Source organism: Dermacentor silvarum, chromosome 5, assembly GCF_013339745.2.
Source record: "Dermacentor silvarum isolate Dsil-2018 chromosome 5, BIME_Dsil_1.4, whole genome shotgun sequence".
NCBI lineage: Eukaryota > Metazoa > Arthropoda > Arachnida > Ixodida > Ixodidae > Dermacentor > Dermacentor silvarum.
The window spans coordinates 167083531-167103418 of record NC_051158.1 but is presented as its reverse complement, the minus strand read 5'-3'; the positions used below and the strand labels follow the sequence as shown (position 1 = coordinate 167103418).

General features: G+C 48.2%; 1 protein-coding gene across 2 annotated transcripts in view; it reads left to right on the top strand.

The window, feature by feature from the left end:
• LOC119453869 (zinc finger protein 454-like) overlaps positions 1 to 19888 on the top strand; it is a 45033-nt gene that overhangs the window by 9431 nt on the left and 15714 nt on the right. For both annotated transcript variants that reach the window (XR_007466766.1, XM_037715917.2), the window contains exons 2-3: positions 1237 to 1600; positions 6189 to 6258. Coding sequence is in view for 1 of the 2 variants with exons in the window: in XM_037715917.2 (XP_037571845.1) it covers positions 1237 to 1600; positions 6189 to 6258 (434 nt within the window). In the remaining variant the exon portion in view is untranslated. The remainder of the gene's footprint in view (positions 1 to 1236; positions 1601 to 6188; positions 6259 to 19888) is intronic.

Genomic DNA, 19888 nt, shown 5'->3' with positions numbered 1-19888 from the left:
ACTCTGAAAAGTGGGCGAGACACGGCCAAAAGAAGCACCAGTGTACACGGTTGTACGTGCGCAAGACGCCCAAGTGCCCAGCCAAGGGAGCATCGTGAAGTTGGCGGAGGACAGTCAAACGCAGGTGTGATAGCATGACAGGCAGAAGGTCAGGGCCATGGGGATCAAAATTACGATGGTATAATGTCCCTTCCTTGAGGAGAAAGATCTGAACCCCTGAAGCAAAGAGTCCATCATTCGTTCGAAGGTGGCCGGCGCGTTACAGAGACCGAAAGATATCACCTTGAACTGATAAAGGCGGTCAAGGGTAATGAATGCAGTCTTCTCTCGGTCCATGTCGTCGACGACAATCTGCCAATAGCCAGACCGCAGTTTGATAAAAGAAAAATAGGTGGCACTGTACAGGCAGTCTAGAGCGTCATCAATACGTGTCAAAGGGTAAATGTTCTTTATTTTAATTTCATTCAGGTGGCGATAATCTATACAAAAGCCCCACGTTCCATTCTTCTTTTTGACAAGTATGACGGGAAAAGCCCAGGGACTACAGGAACGCCTGATAATGTCCTTTTCAAGCATATTTTTTACTTTCTGCTGGATAACTGCTCGTTCCGATGCAAAAACACGATATGGACTTGTGTCAGGTTTTGTTATGTACACAGCAGTACCCCTCTAGATCATGTCTTTATCTTCAACTTAATCCTTTCGTGCAGCACCAAAAGTATCAAAGCGTATCATAAAAAACGGACATCGTTAGACAAGAATAACGAGCCAGGAGTGCTTTGTCAATGTGAATGCGAGACTAAGCAATAACAGCAATTAATGCGGCATCATTCAAGTTATTTAAGAGTCGGCATTTAGTTGCACCTGCATAATTTTTCATCTTTCGCACTGCATATAACGGTATGCTAATTGCGATTTCTATTTACGAACAGCTGTTGTATTCTTCCAGTGAGCAAGACAATGTAGTTGTGCTGTTTGCATGCAATAGTAATCACTCAAAATGGTTAACAAAGCAAGAATCTGCTTTTATTTTATATGCTTGTATGTTTTGATAACCTTTGCAATAGATGCCATTGTTTTGCTAAGTTTCAGTCATCGGGCTCAGATAGGAGCAGCTAACCTAAGTCCGTCCTCTTCAGCCCAAACATTCGACAAAAGCCAGAAGCTTGTCTTGGCGCTGACGTGAGTTGGGCACGATTGCCAGAGTTTTGCTATAGCACACATCCATTCGAACAGCTGTGCAGATGCTGTGCCGAGAACTCCACAGTGTGTCGTACCAGGCTGCAGCTCGCGGTCGGCACCCAGTTCCATCCTGTACCCCTTCCCTGCCAAACCGTCCCAGCGCCAGGCTTGGATTGACTTTGTGCGAGGGTGCCCCTGTGGTGGTGCCCGCGACTGGAACCCACCGATCAAGGAGATCAGCTTAGTGTGCTCGCTGCACTTTACGGTTCACTGCTTCAGGTTCCAGAGAGTAAGCGACTTCAGCGTGGGCTACAGGAAGCGTCTGATAGTGGATGCAGTGCCAACGCTGTACCCAATTGAAGAGCAGTGCAGTTTAGTGGCCAGCAAGAATTCTACCGCCAAGAGTGCAGCACTTTTGGTGAGTTGTGAGACTTCGTATGCATATTGTGCGAGAATCGGCTCAGTAGGACCACTGAATCTACGTGATGCACACATGTAGCGGAACACCAAGGGGCAAGGCTTGCCTTCCTTGCAGCACCTGATTCTCCCTCCGCAAAAGTAATGGCTCCTTTCCATGTTGTACCTTCACACTCGAGCAATGGCACCGTCCGAGTAATTTCAGCCAAAGGGATGCAGTGTCTAAAGGAGGGGAAAATAGCTCTGTGTGGTTTGCCTGTGGTAGTGAAATGGCTGGTAGTGAAACAGCTCACAAAGTGATATGCAAGGTGGATCCTGTTTTTATTAAGCACTATCCAGCTTCACAATGCAGCAATGTTCTATATGTGTGTCAGCTTTTCCATGGCCTCCAAGATTGTTGTTGCAATAGCTCAACATGCCACAATCTTGGAGCCCATGCTTTTCAAGCAATGTGATGTCGCCACCTTTTCCTAGAAAAACAGGGGCTGAAACAGCCCGGAAAAAAAAGCTTATTTTGGTGTAGTGTGTACACTTCAGAATGTCAACAGTGTGAATTATCCAGAGCTAACTTCAAAATACCCTTTGGTTTAAGCTTACTGTGACATCGGTATACAAGGTAGTAGGTGCGGGGAGCACTGGGTGGCACCAGTGTGTTTAGAACTTCTGTGATGGGCTTCCCATTGCGTCTCAGACATATCTACTACATAAGGCAGCCCAAGTCATGGGCTACATCATTCAATCAGACGAACAATATTGCACTCATATTGCACTTCTCTGTGGCATCTGAATGGCCAGTCTTCTCTGAACAGAGATTCTGGAAGTGTTCATGGCAACAGTGTGATTACTATAAATATGGTGGTGGTGATGTTGCAACAGGTATGTTTAGTGGAGCTCAATAATTGTCAGCCTCTTCAGCTGACAATTGCAGTTCGTGTTCTGCGTAATTACACTGCTTCAGCCAGAAAGTGTAGGCAATGCTGTTCTGGTCAGACATTCCTCGACTTCGCATTGTCTGCTACAGTTGCTCAGTGGCTATGGTGTTCTCTGCCTGAGCACAAGTTTGAAATTATGATTTTCGGCCACGGCAACCACATTTTGATGGGGGCAGAATGTGAATACCGATTGTGTGCAGTGATTTTGTTGCTTATTAGATAACTCTAGCTGGTCAAAATCAACCACGAGCCCCACATTACAGAAACTCTCATGGCTCCTATGTTGCTTTTAACCATCAAATTAATCAACGTTAATAAACTCATCAAGCAGCTAATTGGCAAATCAGTTGGCTTCACATTTGTGAACTGTATGACTGCAGTGTGAAAGCGGTCTGTCTTGACGACTGAATGCTTTCAGAGCAGGCAATCCTGGAACGCTGGCCTCTACAGTCGTCGCACCACAAGTCAATCGAGGCACTCCATGAGCTTTTATGTTCAAGCAACGCCTCCTAAAAAGACTATGCCTGGAAAATGAGCCGCGAACCCGCTGCCCTACCCTCGGATTTTTCTCTCCCCCATCAGTAGGTAGGCGAGCGCCTCTGACGGCCATCCTTGTAAACATGCCGGCGCGCGGCGGCCGGGAGCTGAGCAGCCGAGCTGGCTTGCCGTGAGCAGACGACACCTTGTCAACCACGCGTTGTTTCCGCTGCTATATGCAGACGACGACACTCAAGTTGTTTATGTATCGCTGTTGTGAGATAACAAATTCGTAAATGAAATAAAGTCCACTTTCTTGAAACTAATTTTTTACGGGAAACAAAGCTTCACACGAATGGCGGTAATTTCGTCTGCTTAGCAGGAGCCGTTGGCTTAGCGCACCAGCTTTGCGCTGGTTTGCGTGATGTTTTTCGCCGTCTGTTATTGCAGAGCCAGTAGCCGCGTTTACATGAATGCGACAACTGGCGCATCGCATCGCATCACATCAACTTGCTAGCGCATCGCATCCATGTAAACGGGCCTAATGCGCTAGGAAAGCACGTTACATTAATGCGCCAGGCAGGGGTGGATTGAGACGCGTAAGTCGACTTTCGCAGTGCATGTAAATGCGATCGCACCGCATTAGGAATTATAGGAAACGCAATTTGCTGTGGATCTGCATGGGCGCTCGCTCAGCTGCGTCGTGGTGTGACGCCGGAAGCGTCTGCAAGCGCTGCTTTGCGTTCGCCGTTGCTCTTCGCGTTCGCCGTTTGCGTTCACCGTTGCTCTCCGCCGGCGGACAGCGCGCAGGCCGGCTGCTCCCGGGCTACACCATTGGCTACACCGATGGCGTCACGTGACCAGGCAGTAGGTAGGCGAGCGCTCTCGCACGGTGCCTGGTGACAACACGCGGCAGGGACCTCTCTATGGGAAAAAGAGCGACGTTCCAGGCATAGTCTATTTAGGAGGCGTTGGTTCAAGTGGCCCATTGGAGAGAGAGTATAGTTCTCACAGATGTTCCCAACCTCCTATATCTTTTTCCCCTTTTTTCGCACTTTTCCTTTATCTTAATGAGAGCAGCATTCCGGGCAAGTGCTTGGTGTGTAAGTTCTTCTCTGCCGTCCATGTCCTTTTGTTGCGCAATAATACTTTAGTAATTCCTTTATCTCTCCACTATTATTTCCACATATTTTTTCCTGTTACCTTCCCCCAGTGCAAAATAGCAATCCAGAAGCTCCTGCGGTTAACCTTCCTGCCTTTCCCACCCCATTTCTTAATTTAAAAACTTTAGTCCCACGACAACAATTAAAATGGACACCAACCACTAAAGTTTTAAAAATATATAATAAGACGTTTCGGCTCCCGCATAGGAGTCTTGTTCACAATGAAGGTGAAGGCGGAAATAGTCTGGTTATGTAGGCTTTAAGATGTGACGTAAGCAACGTGTATACAAGTGGGGAAAGTTGCCGTCGTTGCGATTAAGTGTGTGTTTGGTGGTCTGAATTGTCCAGGGATTCAAGCAAAAGTCGAGAAGTCTAGTTCTTTTCTTTTTCTGTTATCGTTGCACTGTCCCAGTCTATTCCATGACGAGTTGCTTCTGCGTTTTTGGCTAGAACATTTGAAGTTACTTGCTTCTTTCTTACATCATACATGTGCTGCTTGAGTCTTTGCTGGAAATTGCCTGTCTCGCTGACGTAACTTCGATCGCAGTCCACGATCACAGTCCCACAGTAAATATCTACAGCAGAGAACTGAAAACAAAAAAGTGTTCATATCCATTTAACAAAAGGTGTCTTAAATGAATCGAGAAGGAATGCAATAACATTTTGATGGTTTTTGAAGAGTCACCAAAGAGAAACACTAAATTAGATTTGGAAGATAAAGTGTATTTTCAAAAGTCCATTTTCGTTTTGCTCATTGATTACTGGAGAAAGTGAATGTCAGACTTAAGTATGCTGCCAAAGCCCGAGCGGCATTACGTCCGTGTGATGCCAGTGTACTTTTTCATATTCGGGCCATTGTGGCGCAGTAAAAGTTCTTGAAACTCGATTTCCTTGAGAATATCATGTAGACCGTATTTACCGACAAAACTGGTCCTGAGCAGGTGCCGTCAAAATCTACTATATCAATGCAAGGCGGTGCAGGAACTTCAAGGCAGTGTCGCCGCCCTTATTTTTTGTTTTAGTGCGATGCCACTTGTATGGAAATCCAGGTGGACATTGGGCGTCGCCGTGATGTTCCGTACCTATTTATGTATATATATGTTGTATGTTACTCATGGCCGTATATGCAAGGTAGATGCTATACCATTCGTCTGCTATATTTGCTCAAACCAGGTCTCATTTTTTTGGCACATGCCTCAGAATTTTTTAGAATTGCAGCACGTTAAAGTTCAGAAAAATTTCATTTACAGCGCTTGTTTTTTATCTTATATCTTCCTAGAATATTAAAAAGAGCAAAACAATGTTAGTGCTCACAATCTGAAAGTGATGTACTTTCAATGGCGTCGCTCTTTAAGGGCAGCATAGTAGCGCTGTCCAATGCCATTACAGGCTTTACATGACATGTTAAAGCTTTTAAAGGTGCCAGAAATGTTGGCACACCAATGTAGGTCGCCTCCGCTTACATTCGCACCTGCGTATGCTTAAAACACTGTCCGTGGGGTTCAAGCACAGTGTTAAACCTTGCTATCACTGTCAGTGCTTTACCCTTCAGACGAAACAGCCCATTTTTTTATCAGGCGTCCTGGCTTTTCTGGTGTCTTAGGAGGTTATCTTAATAATACAACCCTACTCAATTTTCTCTTTAATTATCGTGTAATGAACATGACAGAGCAAGACAAGAAGGCATGCCTGGTGTTGACAGCTGTGTAGTGACATCAAGGGTCAGGCACGTGTCTCTGTAAATAAACAACTGAATTTCGTGTTTCGTAAGGGAGCATGTACGTATATGTAAATGTGTGCAGAACTGTACGTGTCTGTAAATAAACAACTGAATTTCGTGTTTCGTAAGGGAGCATGCACGTATATGTAAATGTGTGCAGAACTGTATGCATCTTGACTGTGCTTATTCAGTGCCCTTTAAACTTACAATACGAGCTTGTCGAAGCAATTTGGGTTGTGTCATGTGAATGCTTCCGACAGTGTTGTGACGCTGCTTGTGACGCCTTGTGCTTTGCAGGGTTCCTCTGATGATGAAAACGTCGAAAGGAGGACATGTGATTCATTGGCTTACACTGAGTCAGTTGCAGGTTAGTGACCAGCGATATTTGACAATTTTTTACAGGCCACAGTATAGTGATGTGCATATTTAGCAACTTTAGAAGACCTCACACTTGGTGGTACTCCGACTTTAATTAAATTTCATAGCAAGATTGATTTTCTTGGCCCACATTATTCAATTCATAAAAAAGCAAGGTATTCACATTTAAACAAGCACCTAACGAAGTCCACGTCTGTGTATCAGCTCACTAGTCACTGGCTCACTTGAAAGCTATTGACCCTTTTCGTGGAGCAGTTTGCTCTGAGGAACGAGATGGCACTTTCAGCAGTGCACCACACGTTGCCTCAGCGAATGCACACGAATACGAAACCACTACTGCTTCTGCCCTGCTACTGTGCGAGCAGCTGTCGCAAATGCAACTGGGTGTTCGCTAATGCACTGTGCCCAATTCATGCTGCAAAATGTGTAACGATAAAGGGAAGACGTGTGCGGTAGTTAGCTGCAAAAGTAGTAATTCGAATATTAAAGGGATACGGACACAAAATCAGAAAATTTTACGAAAATGCTGTAAATGAATCCTCAGTGTGCGATTATACCAAAAAGAAGTAGTCACTTAGCTCATTTTTGAGCCAATGGCTTTATTTTTGGCATTTTTGTGAGTGCGCGCCTCGCCGCCCGACCAGCGGGAGTTTAAAAGCGTGACGTTACGACACCCTCGTCGGATAGCCAGCTGGCCGGCCGCGGTCATTCGAAGCGCGCCAACGCCGCTATCGCGAGCATGGTTTCGAGTTCTGGTGCCTCTACCAGCGATGAGTACACGTCTGAAGACGAGGACCATTCCAACTTAGCAAGAAATATTAGCGCTTATGGTTACGAGCCTTCCGCGTCAAGCGACGAAGAAGAGCAGGCGGCCGTGGAAGTGCCGGTCAGGTTTTCGCAAACCGTAGCGAAAACCAGACACTTGTGCAAGAATTATTTGTCATTTCCTCTGTAAACTTGCTTTTTCAAGAGCGCACGCAGGCGAGGCAGCTGCGGGGTACTTCAGCACGGCGTGGATGACTGAATAGTAGTTTACGCCGTCGGCGTGAGCCACTGCTGTGGGGTATCAGTACCTCCGAGATTCTCACGCCCACTTCACCAGCCGCCCAACAGATGGCAGCATCTGTCTGGAGTTCTCCCCATTTATTCTATGCTGTAGAGAATCAGAGCTAAGTGTGTGTCTGCCCCACTGCCATGTAGGACTGATCTCGTGAGTCGCGCTTGCTAGCCTTGTATTGTTTTACTATGCTTTGCCAACATTTTTAAAGATATTACTGCCTCTGTGCCCAGCCTCGGGCATCTCGCCCCAGCCTTGCCCTCACACTGCTCAAGAAGGCTGCAAGTGAACGAAAACAGTACCGACATCTTTTCGCCTCCTCTTTTTAAACGTGCTGCCGATCATTTCTGTCTTGCGTTTTTATGAGAAGACCGATGGCACAGCGTCAGGCTTTAGGCGTTGCCTTTTGAGCGGTATGCCGAGGCTTTTCAGCACAGCCAGGCTGGTCATATAATCATCGTCGACAAAGTGGTCCGTGCAAATGAAGTCATCTTTAGAGGTCTCCAGGCTGGGCATGATGGCTGACAGGCAGGTATTTAAAGTTTACGCACCTTCTCGTCTCTGGGAAATGTGTGCGATGGCGTGTCACGACCGACGATGCTGTTATACATTGCTGTTATACATGCTGTTATACGTGCCCATACATTGATGTTATAACAGCAATGTATGGGCATTTCCTTCCGCCGCGACGAACGCGTCAATACCTAGCGATGACCGCGGGAAGGGGCATGTAAGGCGCACCACCTGCGTGGAGCGCCGACGGGGATAATATTTCAGACGGACCACGTGCGAAGATCGCCGAAAGGGTTTAAACAAACGCTGCAAGGGACCGACACCCCCAGAAACACTGCGACGGCTGTGGATGACTTCGCCGCGCGCGCGCGCGGGTGGGTGATATGACGTCAAATTTCAGCTTCTGCCGGCGGCCGCTTGGAGGCAAGGTGCTACAGAAAATAGCAAAACAAGATGTTTCTCGTTCTTTTTTTCAAAGCAGCTTGTATTCGTCATTTTCAACAGTTGAACTTTTGTTCCGACGCAAAAAACCACCCGCCAAATTTTGTGTCTGTATCCCTGTAAGGAATGGCATCAACCTCTGTCGCCGCTGCTACATAAGGACTGCCTGTGTTGCCCGTCATTCGCGATACACGGCTTTCCGCGAGGATAAAAAACGATAATTCACCCACCAGGACTGTATAGCTAACCTCGAAAGAAGGGACTTCAACTCCGCAACGTCGGCACTTAAGAGTGAGTATGGCTCGTTACAAAAGGAAATAACGCCAATTACAGGCGTAGCAAGTTTCTCGCCCGTTATTTACACTCATCTACCCCTGCTCACATGCAAAATTACACCCACCCTATCACCAACATGTAATTAGTGAATGGGCGCACACTTGAATCAATGTGCTGAAGCATGAGTGACGGCGACTACACCGACAAGACACGAATGTTGGAAGCTGAACGTTTCGTGACGGTCCACAGAGTAAGCGAGGGACTAGCATTAATACGTCTTTGCTACAAGCTACCACAAAGTACAGAACATTTACATTCCAAGCTTTGTGCACCGCAAGAACAAATCTTTCGCAGCAGAGCACACCTGTGAGTGATTAGGCTTTAAATAAACAATGAGATGGTGGCCTCACCGAAGAACCGAGAACTTTGCTAAATCAGGAACATGACAAGCCGCTGCTTCAATATGTTTGCCAAATAAAGAACGAGCACATTGATCCTGATTTAATTCATAAGCGGAAAGTTAGGACAGCTTGGAATATATTTCTAGCCCCGCTTTTAGTACAAGCACTGTATACGCTGATGTCATCCTCCATCATGGCGCACCCCTGCAACTCCTCACTGCGTGGCCGCACCTTTTTGTCCCATGTTGTTGAAGACTTACTTCGTTCCTATTCTGCCGAGCACAAGGTTTCCGGCGCCTACCACCCGCAGACAAACGTACTCGCGGAGCGGCTCAATAGCATGTTGACAGAAATGCTGCCTATGTACGTTTCTGACGACCACAGTGATTGGGACAATGCGTTACCCTTCGTGACCTTCACTTACAATTCGTCCCATCACGAGACTGCTAGCTTTTCCCCTTTATCTTCTGTTCGGTCGCCACCCTACTTTGCCCTTTGACACACTGCTTCCGTCCTTGACGCACTCTCACTGAATATGCTCAAGACGTCTTCGCCTGGGCTCACACGGCGCGCCAGATTGCCAGCTCCCGGCTAACCAAGCCTCAGGCCGTGGAGAAAACCCAGTAGGACAGCCGACACCGCGACATTCCGTTACTCCCTGGCTCTGTTGTCCTCCTATGGACACCACGTTGCCCGCATCGGCTTGTCTGAAATGCTGCTGCCGCGCTACACAGGGCCCTACACAACATTGCGGCAGCTTGGCGATGTCAACTACGAGATCGCTCCGCTGGACTCTCGTGTCCCCACTGACGTTGGGCATGTGTCTTGGATGAAGCCTTACTTTGCCGCGAGTTCAGCTCCATCATAGCTGGCTTGAGTCAAGACTGCACCTTTACAGGCGGGGGTTATGTTAGGCACAACCAAGAATGGCGCCAAAGTCAGAAGACGACGATTTGACGTGTCGAGGTGAAATTGGTCTCGACAGGCATCTTGTTTGTACATCGTTGCCTGTCTTGTAAATATTGTAAATATACATCTTTATATGTGACTTCTGCAACGCAACAATATGATATTTTAATGGATTTTTATTTATGTAAATTTACTGTAACAGTGCTCGCTATTTTATTGACTGTGAAGATAAGAGTGTCATCTTTCTCGGCAGCAAGAAAGGAACCAGGAGGAATAATAACAATGTCGGTGTTATCCTTAATTATTTTTTACTTGCAACAATCTCTGAAGTGTTTGTAGTCAGCAAAAAATACTGGCAAAAAAACCCCATTGTGTGTGCTTTGAGAATAAGCACACCCCTCTAGCATACACATAGGCTCAGTGTACTTTACTAAGTATACACTTACATTCATTTTCTTGCGACGCTCTATGTTAGTATATGGAATGTCATGCATTCATTGTTTGCGCCATTCTTATCTAAATCTTCTACATGAACCTCAGCTTCGTGAAGCATATGATATGCTTGATAAAAAATAAAGTAGGTGCATGTACAGCAGCACGTGCTTTGTTCAGTGTTTCTCCCAGTTTGGTGATGAATAAATCAAATACATCCTGCAGCTGACAAAAAACTATAATGTGGTCGTCTTGGCAGGACTCTTCTTAGCAAAATGGCATACTAAGGAACACAGTATATTCAGTGATTCCACTCCTGCGCCAACTGCGCCAAAGTGCGCCAAATGGGATTTACTGCGCCATCCTGATACAATCGACGAAAATTGCGCCTAACTGCGCCAAACAGTCTCGGATTTGGCGGCGTCTATCGCCGACAATTGCACCAACGGGGAATTAAAACGTGCAACGCGATGATAGGGCTAGCCTTAGTTGCGAACAGGAGATTAAACAGCACTAGCGCGTGCGTCCCGATTAAGGGGGGACGCGGCTTTCGCATCGCGAAAAATGGCTAAAAAATCGATTTTTTGAAAATCACATTTTCAATTTCTGTAACTCTTATTTTATCTGATTCCGAAATATTGCCACGGGTCTTCAAAAGGGGCTGACGACGTTTATTGGGAGCGGCTGGGGCTCTGGCGAAAACGGCAGCGAGAGGCAGCTATCGAGCGGGGCTAGCCCCAAATGACAATAATACTGGTGTACTTAATCTTAATCCAATTTGCAGAGTGGAGCTTCGAGTAATTTCGTTCTCTGGTTTGAATAACGTCGGCATGATAAAAAGTAGTGGTCTATTGTTTCAATTTCCTTACAATTTTGGCACAGAGGGGACATCGTCAGACCAGCTCTGTGTAAATAGAAATTCAATTCCGGGATGCGACAGCGTAATTTGGAGAATGTAACTTCTAACTGCCGAGAAGGACACCACTGATTATTCCAGCCAAAACCGAGATGCTGAAAGTCTGTAGATGGGATCAGCGATAATTTGATTAAGTCATTTCGTAGGCTAAACGTTCTGAATCTCGATGCAGTGACGTAAGCTGTATCCGGTAAAATATGAAGCACAGGTCCATTTAAAGATGTTCTGGCTAATAAATCTGCCATTTCGTTTATGTATAAACCGCAGTGTCCAGGAACCCAGAGTAAATTAATTTTTTGTAACGTTGTAGGGATTAAATTTTGAAACACGGTTAGCACGCGCACTTCTTTCTTCTTGCGCCTCTGCGCTTGCCCTATGCCCACTACTACAGGTGACATTTCCCCCCTTCCTCGGAAAGAGCATCGGCTCGATGCTCAAGAAGTGGTATGGGAAAGGAAAAAAAAAAACAACAAAAAAAAACAACACACGCTCAATGAAGATGCTCGCGCACAGAACACAGCGAGAGCTACAGCAGCGTAGCTAGAAACAATTCTCTACCTCTCTAGAAACGAAGAGGTAAGTACATTAGGTGCAAATGGGCGCGTAAAAATCACTAACGCGCAACGTAAGGCTTCATGCGTACGACGTGAACTACGTAAGAACTAGGTGGTTGTCGGCGCCGTGTTTGCGCCGCACTGTCAGGAACGACTTCATAGTTCACGTCACTAATGCGGCGCAGCACTTTGTAGGGGCCAAAATACCGACTGAGCAACTTTTCACAAAGGCCACGGCGGCGAACAGGGGTCCACACCAACACTTGGTCGCCGGGACTGTAGCGCACTTGCCGGTGACGGATGTTATAGCGCCGTGCATCTGCGTGTTGCTGCTCACCGATGTGCAGCCGCGCGAGCTGTCGAGCCTCCTCAGCGCGCTGAGCAAATTCTTCGGCGTCAGTAGTTAGGTTCTCAGCGTCGTGGCACGGAAGCATAGCGTCCAGCATCGTCTGTACTTCGTGGCCGTAGACAAGGCGAAATGGTGTGAAGCGCGTTGTTTCTTGTACGGCGGTATTATACGCGAAGGTCACATAAGGCAGGATACGATCCCATGTTTTGTGCTGGACGTCGATGTACATAGAGATCATGTCTGTGATGGTCTTGTTTAATCGCTCCGTAGGGCCATTGGACTGCGGATGGTAAGCGGTCGTCTTTCGATGCCTGGTGTTGCTTAGTTGAAAAATTTCGTCCGTGAGCTGTGCCGTGAACGCCGTTCCTCTATCTGTGATAACAGTGGCTGGGGCACCATGGCTCAATACAATGTGACACATGAAGAACTGCGCTACCTTAGAAGCCGTGGCTCGTGGGAGCGCCTCTGTCTCGGCATAGCGGGTTAAATAGTCAGTGGCGACAATCACCCACTTGTTGCCGTCGGTTGACAGAGGAAAAGGCCCAAGAATGTCCAAGCCGACTTGGTCGAATGGCTTATGAGGTGGTTCAATGGGTTGCAATAACCCGGCAGGCTTCAGGGGTGGTGACTTTCGTCGCTGACATTCACGGCAGCCTTTCACATACTGCTTGACGCTTGCTGAAAGTCCGGGCCAGTAATACATCTCGCGCACTCTAGCAAGCGTTCGTGAGGAGCCGAGGTGGCCAGATGTAGGCTCGTCGTGGCAAGCGAAAAGAATATCGTCCCGCAAGTCTTTGGGAACTACTAGGAGGTAGGCTCGATCATTCGGGCGGGCGTTCTTCTTGTACAGCACATTGTCTCGTAGACAGAAGGACGTCAAGACGCGACGTAGATGGCGTGGTATGTTTGTATCACGGCCCTCTAAGTAGTCGATGAGAGGTCGAATTTCAGCATCGTCACGCTGCGATTTGACCAAGTCCGACGTAGTAAGGGCGCCCAGGAAGCCGTCGTCGTCCTCTGACTGTCGACTGAAAGATTCGGCGGGAGCACGCGACAACGTGTCGGCGTCTTCGTGCTTGCGGCCAGACTTATAAACTATGGTGACGTCGAATTCCTGTAGCCGCAAGCTCCACCGTGCCAGCCGTCCTGAAGGATCGCGTATGTTCGCCAACCAACATAGAGCATGGTGGTCTGTCACCACTTTGAAGGGACGGCCGTAGAGATAAGGGCGAAACTTCGTGATCGCCCAGACGACCGCGAGACACTCTTTTTCTGTAGTAGTGTAGTTCGCCTCGGCACGGGACAGCGAGCGGCTAGCATAGGCTATTACTCGTTCAATGCCGTCTTGACGTTGGACGAGTACTGCGCCAAGGCCGATGTTGCTGGCGTCAGTATGCACCTCGGTGTCAGCCTCTTCGTCGAAATGTGCCAGGACGGGTGCTGACTGCATGCGTTGGCGTAGTTCAGCGAAGGCCGCTTGTTGCTCATTCGTCCAGGCAAATGGCGTGTCATCCCTGGTAAGGCGAGTCAGGGGTTCCGCAATCTTCGAGAAGTTGTCGATGAAGCGGCGATAATACGCGCACAAGCCCAGGAAGCGTCGGACGGCCTTCTTGTCGGCAGGAAGAGGAAAAGCTGCTACAGCGGCAAGCTTGTCGGGATCGGGTCGAACTCCTTTGGCGCTGACGACGTGTCCGAGAAACTTGAGCTCTTCATAACCGAAGTGGCACTTCTCTGGTTTAAGCGTGAGGTCAGCCGATCGGAGCGCTTCTAGCACATGCCGCAGGCGATGAAGATGTTGCTCAAATGTTTCAGAAAAGACAACTACGTCGTCAAGATACACAAGGCAAGTCTGCCACTTCAATCCAGCGAGGACAGTATCCATCATTCGCTGGAAAGTTGCTGGGGCTGAACACAAACCGAAAGGGAGCACTCGAAATTCGTAAAGGCCGTCGGGAGTCACAAAGGCAGTTTTCTCGTGGTCTCGTTCATCTACCTCGATCTGCCAGTATCCACTTTTCAAATCGAGTGACGAAAAGTACTGGGCACGCCGCAGTCTATCTAACGAGTCGTCGATACGTGGCAGTGGGTACACGTCCTTTTTAGTTACGTTGTTGAGCTTCCGGTAGTCGACGCAAAAGCGTAGCGTTCCGTCTTTCTTTTTGACAAGAACGACCGGAGACGACCATGAGCTGTTGGAAGGTTCGATCACGCCATCTTCAAGCATCTCTTGTACTTGCGTACGAATCGCCGCGCGTTCCTTTGCCGACACGCGGTAAGGCTGCTGGTGTATCGGGCGTGCGTCGTCTCATGTGATGATCCTGTGCCTTGTAACTGAAGTCTGGCGTACCTTAGACGAGCTTGCGAAGCATGCCCTGAATTCAAGCAAGAGCTCGTGCAGTGCTGCCTGTTTGTCGTTAGATAACTCGGGATTAATGTCGACGGTGCCCAGTGACTTGTCAGCCAGCCTCACTGGTTCAGGGGCAAAACATTCAGCTACATGTTCCACTTCTTCGGCAAACGCTATCGAAGTACCGCGGAAGAGGTGTCGATGCTCATTACTAAAGTTGGTGACTAGCAACTTAGATCGGCCATCACGAAGCTGTAGCACACTCCTGGCCGCACAAACACCTTGTGTCAGTAGATGCGCTAAGTTACTTTCTGCGACCACTCCACCTTCGCGCATTCCACCGCACATCACTTCGACTAGAACACTGGCTCGTGGAGGTAGCGTAACACTTTCGGCGGAAACACGTAGCGCGTCATCACGTCGTTTGTCGTCGTTTGCGTCGATTGCTTGGTCGGCTGAGAAGGTGACTACACCGCCCCGTAAGTCAATAACAGCGCCGTATTCCTGCAGGAAGTCAACTCCGAGAATGACGTCGCGGGAGCATTCGCGTAGGACAAGGCAACTCGCCACGAATGTCGATCCTCGAATCCGAACTCTTACTCCACGTTCCCAGTGGAGTAACGACGTGACCGCCAGCCGTACGAATCTGCGAGCCATGCCAAGGTGTAATTACTTTCTTCAGAAACGTCGCCATCTTCCCGCTTAATATAGAATAGTCCGCTCCGGTATCCACTAAAGCGCTAACCGCGTAACCGTCGATAACCACCGGTATGTCGAGCGAAAGCCGGTCATTCCGTTCAGTTGATGGCGTACCGGTACCCTTGTTTACTCGCGTCGATCGGAGGTCTTCAGCGCGTCGACTGCCAGCGGCCTTGCCCCCAAAGGTCGCTGTAGTTAGTTTTCCCGGCGGGGACTTGGCGACCGTCCGCTCGAATACCGCTGGTGCGATGGTGAAAATCGCCTTGGCGACGGCGAGCGTGACTGCCGCCCGGTAGGCGGTGGCATGCGTTGCTGAGCCAGATAATTCTCAATGTCCCGAGGTCGTTGGCCCAGTCGGGGTGGCGGCGAATAGGCGGAAAAGCCCCGCAACCCGAGGCGTCGGTATGGGCACTGGCGGTACAAATGATCTGCCTCACCACAGTGGAAACACAGAGGACGGCGATCCGGAGTGCGCCAAACCTCTGACTTCCGAGGGGGCATGCGTCGATCATCAGCGTAATGCACTGGTCGCTCTTGCGGAAGCACAACCGGAGAAGCGGCATGGGGAAACGGTGGAGGCGTGCGTCGTTCCTCGATGTATGGCACCGGTTGGGCTGGTGGGAGTGCAACCGGATGAGCGGCTTGAACAAACAGCGGCGGGGACGAAGCAGGCTGTCGCAAGACTTCTGCGTAGGTCACACGGTGGTGTACAGAAGGTGCAGGCGCGGTGTTAGGAAAAGGAACGGTGGACCGGAGCGCTTGGTGCACTTCATCTCTTATTACACTTGCAATGGAGCTCACCGTGGCTTGTGGGGTGCCGTAAACTTTCAGTATCTCTTCGCGCACAACGGTGCGGATGAGGTCTCGAAGGTTGTCATTGTGGCTTCCGATGGCCGTGGACATGTCCGTAGTCGCGTTCACTTGCCGCTCGTAAAAGTTAGAGCGCTGCTGAAGCGTCTTCTCCATACTGACCGCCTCGGATAGAAATTCGGCGACAGTCTTCGGAGGATTGCGCACCAGACCAGCGAAGAGCTGCTCCTTCACCCCTCGCATCAGGTGACGCAACTTCTTGTCCTCGGTCATTCCAGGGTCTGCTCGCCTGAAGAGGCGCGTCATATCTTCAACGAACGCGGTAACGCTTTCGTTGGGAAGCTGGACGCGGACCTGAATTGCTCGTTCGGCTCGTTCGCGGCGATCAGGACTGGCGTAAGTGTCCAGTAGATGACGGCGGAACTCGCGCCACGACGTCAGTTGCTCCTCACGGTTTTGAAGCCATGTACGCGCGCCGTCCTCGAGGCAAAAGTAGACATTCCTACGTTTAGTCGCGTCCCCTAGCAAAAATTCTAATACAAAAACTAATAGCCTATTAGGTTATTGACACTAATACAGTCTATTAGGTCTATTAGTGTATTAGTCTAATAGACATTGGTGTATTAGTCTAATAGGCCTATTAGTCTAGTAGGTCTATTAGTGTATTAGTCTAGTAGGTCTATTAGTGTATTAGTCTAATAGGCCTATTAGTGTATTAGTCTAATAGGCCTATTAGTGTTAGTCTAATAAGTCTATTGCGGTGAAAGAAAATGTTGCAATGCACCAGATAACGAAAAACAGGTAAAATTTCTAGAAGCATTTATTAGCACAGCATATCTTTTTACAGATTCCTCTTTCGAGATCTTCGTCAGGTCAGCAACCTTGATTGAGAGAGCTTTTCGTTGACTTCGACCAGAGGACGTCCTTTTGATGAAGTGGTTAAAAAAAAAACCTGGGTACAAAAATACACACATATAGAAACAGTTGAAAGCAGGGGTGCTAGTTCTACCACGAAACGTTTAAGCTGGCAATATTTGCTTCCAAATTAGAATAAATGCGGCTCGGCAATATTTTAGGACAGTTGATATATGCTAGCTCAAAATATTTATAACAAACAATGACGTTACCTGACGTGACAGGACAATTACAAAGCACACAAAATCAACATAAGATGTATGTTCCATCGAAACTGTAGACAGATATAAGGAACTCTAGACAGAAATCTTGCACAGCGTTGTCGGAAACAGGCATGTTATTGCTGCAACGCACACAGCAATCGGCCCTACGGCACTGTAGTTATGTCCACCGTCAGGATAAAAAAAAAAAAAAAAAGAAGAGAACATTTCATACTTTACTACAGAAACATAAATAAGAAGTATAATTACCTCGAAATGGTAAATCGGTGCCGGGGAAAACGCTGCACATCGATGCACGCTGATAGATCCACAAAGCCGCGAAGGAGAGGGGTAAAACAGTTGCCTTGCGTTGTTTTGAAGTATTAACAGCATCCATAGATAAAACTATCCAAATATATTACTGCATGAATGAGATTGCGCAGGCGCTAACACCACGGGTTCCTTAAAAACACATCGTTCATTCACTAACACGCACGCCTCGCGTGACGCCTCGCCTTGACATGGCGGCCGCCATTGCACACGTGCTGTGCGCAACTACGCCTGACTACGGTCGCAGTTTTATACCCTTCCCAACTGCCGTTTTCCCTTCTCTGCGATACTGCTCTTTGATGTCAATAAATATTACGGCCTTTTATATGCGGTATCAAGTCAGTAATTTAGGTTAAAAGTTTTTACATGTACTTTTTGCGCACTTCAACAGAAAATACGACACTAACGAAACTTCAGCCGCAAACAAATATGGTTGCTGCTATTGCCATGGGTGTTCTGTGCTATTGCACCGTCGTTCGTAAGCCGACCGGGCAGCGCGATTCTGCCTTGCAGATTACAGCTGGTAATTCGTTTTTTTTTTTCGTTTTTTTTTTTTTCATGGGGAAGTATTCGCTGTGCTGTAAACACTAGCTGTTTCCTCAACGACTCATCGCGACGAGGTTCAGTGAAGCAAAATTGGCAAGACCATGTTGGCGCACGTCGCTTTTGTGTATGTCGCCGAGAGATGGCCAGTTTCACTAGCTTAGTGCGCTGAAACTAATGCAAACGTGCGAACGCAGTCTGCTGCACATTTATACAGCAGGCCTGATTTTTAATTATTCAGTGATTAAATAGAAACACCTCTCCATGCAAGCAAGGGGTCCGCTAGTCTATTTTTTTCATCAACTTTCACCAGCAAACACGAGCTGTCGAATCCAGCAATACATGTTGTATCAGACCAGCAACAATCTACATAAGACTAATAGGACCTATTAGTCTAACAGAGATACTAGTAGACACGGAACACTGTTTGCATAAGACTAATACAGGGCCTATTGGTCTTATAGGTAAATCAGTACGACTAATAGAAATTTCTATTGGTCTAATACAAAACTGATACAACTAATACAAAACTGTATTAGACCAATACAAACTTCTAATAAATTTCTATTTGTCTTATACAAAACTAATACAACTAATACAAAACTGTATTAGACTAATACAAACTTCTATTAGAATTTTTGCTAGGGTCGTCCCATTCGTTGTATTCGGCGACGCGCTCGAAGTCGGTCATCCAGTCTTCGAAGTCTTCGAAGATGTCGCCATGGAACGACTTCGGCACCAGCGGGTTCTGAAGTGTATACCGGTTCGTCATTGCACGTTCCATACCGGTTGAGGTAGTCTGAAGCACTACGGTGTCTTCAGGGGGCAGTCCCCGGATCCTGCGGCTGGTCCGATGGACGGGAGTATGGACTAACACAGGGCTGGTGCTTCTGCTCCCCGGAGGAGTCTGTGGCATGAGTGAGAAATACCCAGCACCTCCACCACTTTGCCACGGGTCTTCAAAAGGGGCTGACGACGTTTATTGGGAGCGGCTGGGGCTCTGGCGAAAACGGCAGCGAGAGGCAGCTATCGAGCGGGGCGGTTAGCACGCGCACTTCTTTCTTCTTGCGCCTCTGCGCTTGCCCTATGCCCACTACTACAGGTGACAATATCATCGCTGAAAACCAAGTAGAAGTGCTCTAAAAAAATTGTTGTATCAGCCAAGGTGCCGAAACATTTCGCAGAAATCGCGAAAAAGCGGCGTTTTTCAAGCCACGATATCTCCGGAACGGCGCAGCCGAGCGCCGCCATCTTGGACTCGTTGGAAAGCGCATTTCTCCGTCTTCAAATTTGCCGCTTCAGCTATCTCCTCCATACAGAAACAAGCACACAAAAAAAATGTCACAGTTTCGCCCTAAGGGCGAAGCAATGAATGCGATAGCAACACAGCAATGTCATACGAAGTAAGGTGAGCGGCTTTGGTAGCAACAATACGCAGAACTGTTGTCGACGCCATCGGCGTTTTGCCCGCGTTAGCTCAAAATGCGTGCGGCGTTGGTGACTGTTGCTGGAGCCTCTGATATAAATAGGCACTTGGTGCCGCAGCTAAACGTCGCCTCCCTTCCCTCCCCCTCCCCCACGGCCTCTCGCGCGTCCGAAAAAGGCGCGTTTGCTCTACATATATGGTGATTGTAAAGGAGAAAAGAGACGCCTACTTCTGCAGCCCTTAAGCGAGCACGGCGCAGAACGCGCGTTTGTTCTCCGCCGTGCGTTCACTCCCCGTGAAAGACGCGCCCCTCGCGCCCTTTCACTCGCACATACAGCGTTCGGCGCGCGGCGACGATTTCATCTCCAAATGACGTCATACGGAACCTCACGGCGACGGCGACGGCGACGCCGACGGCGACGGCGACGCCGACGGCAGAAATCTGCTTTTGAGTGTCCATATAATTGCTATCGCAATAAAAGCAAATGATTGAAGGTCGTG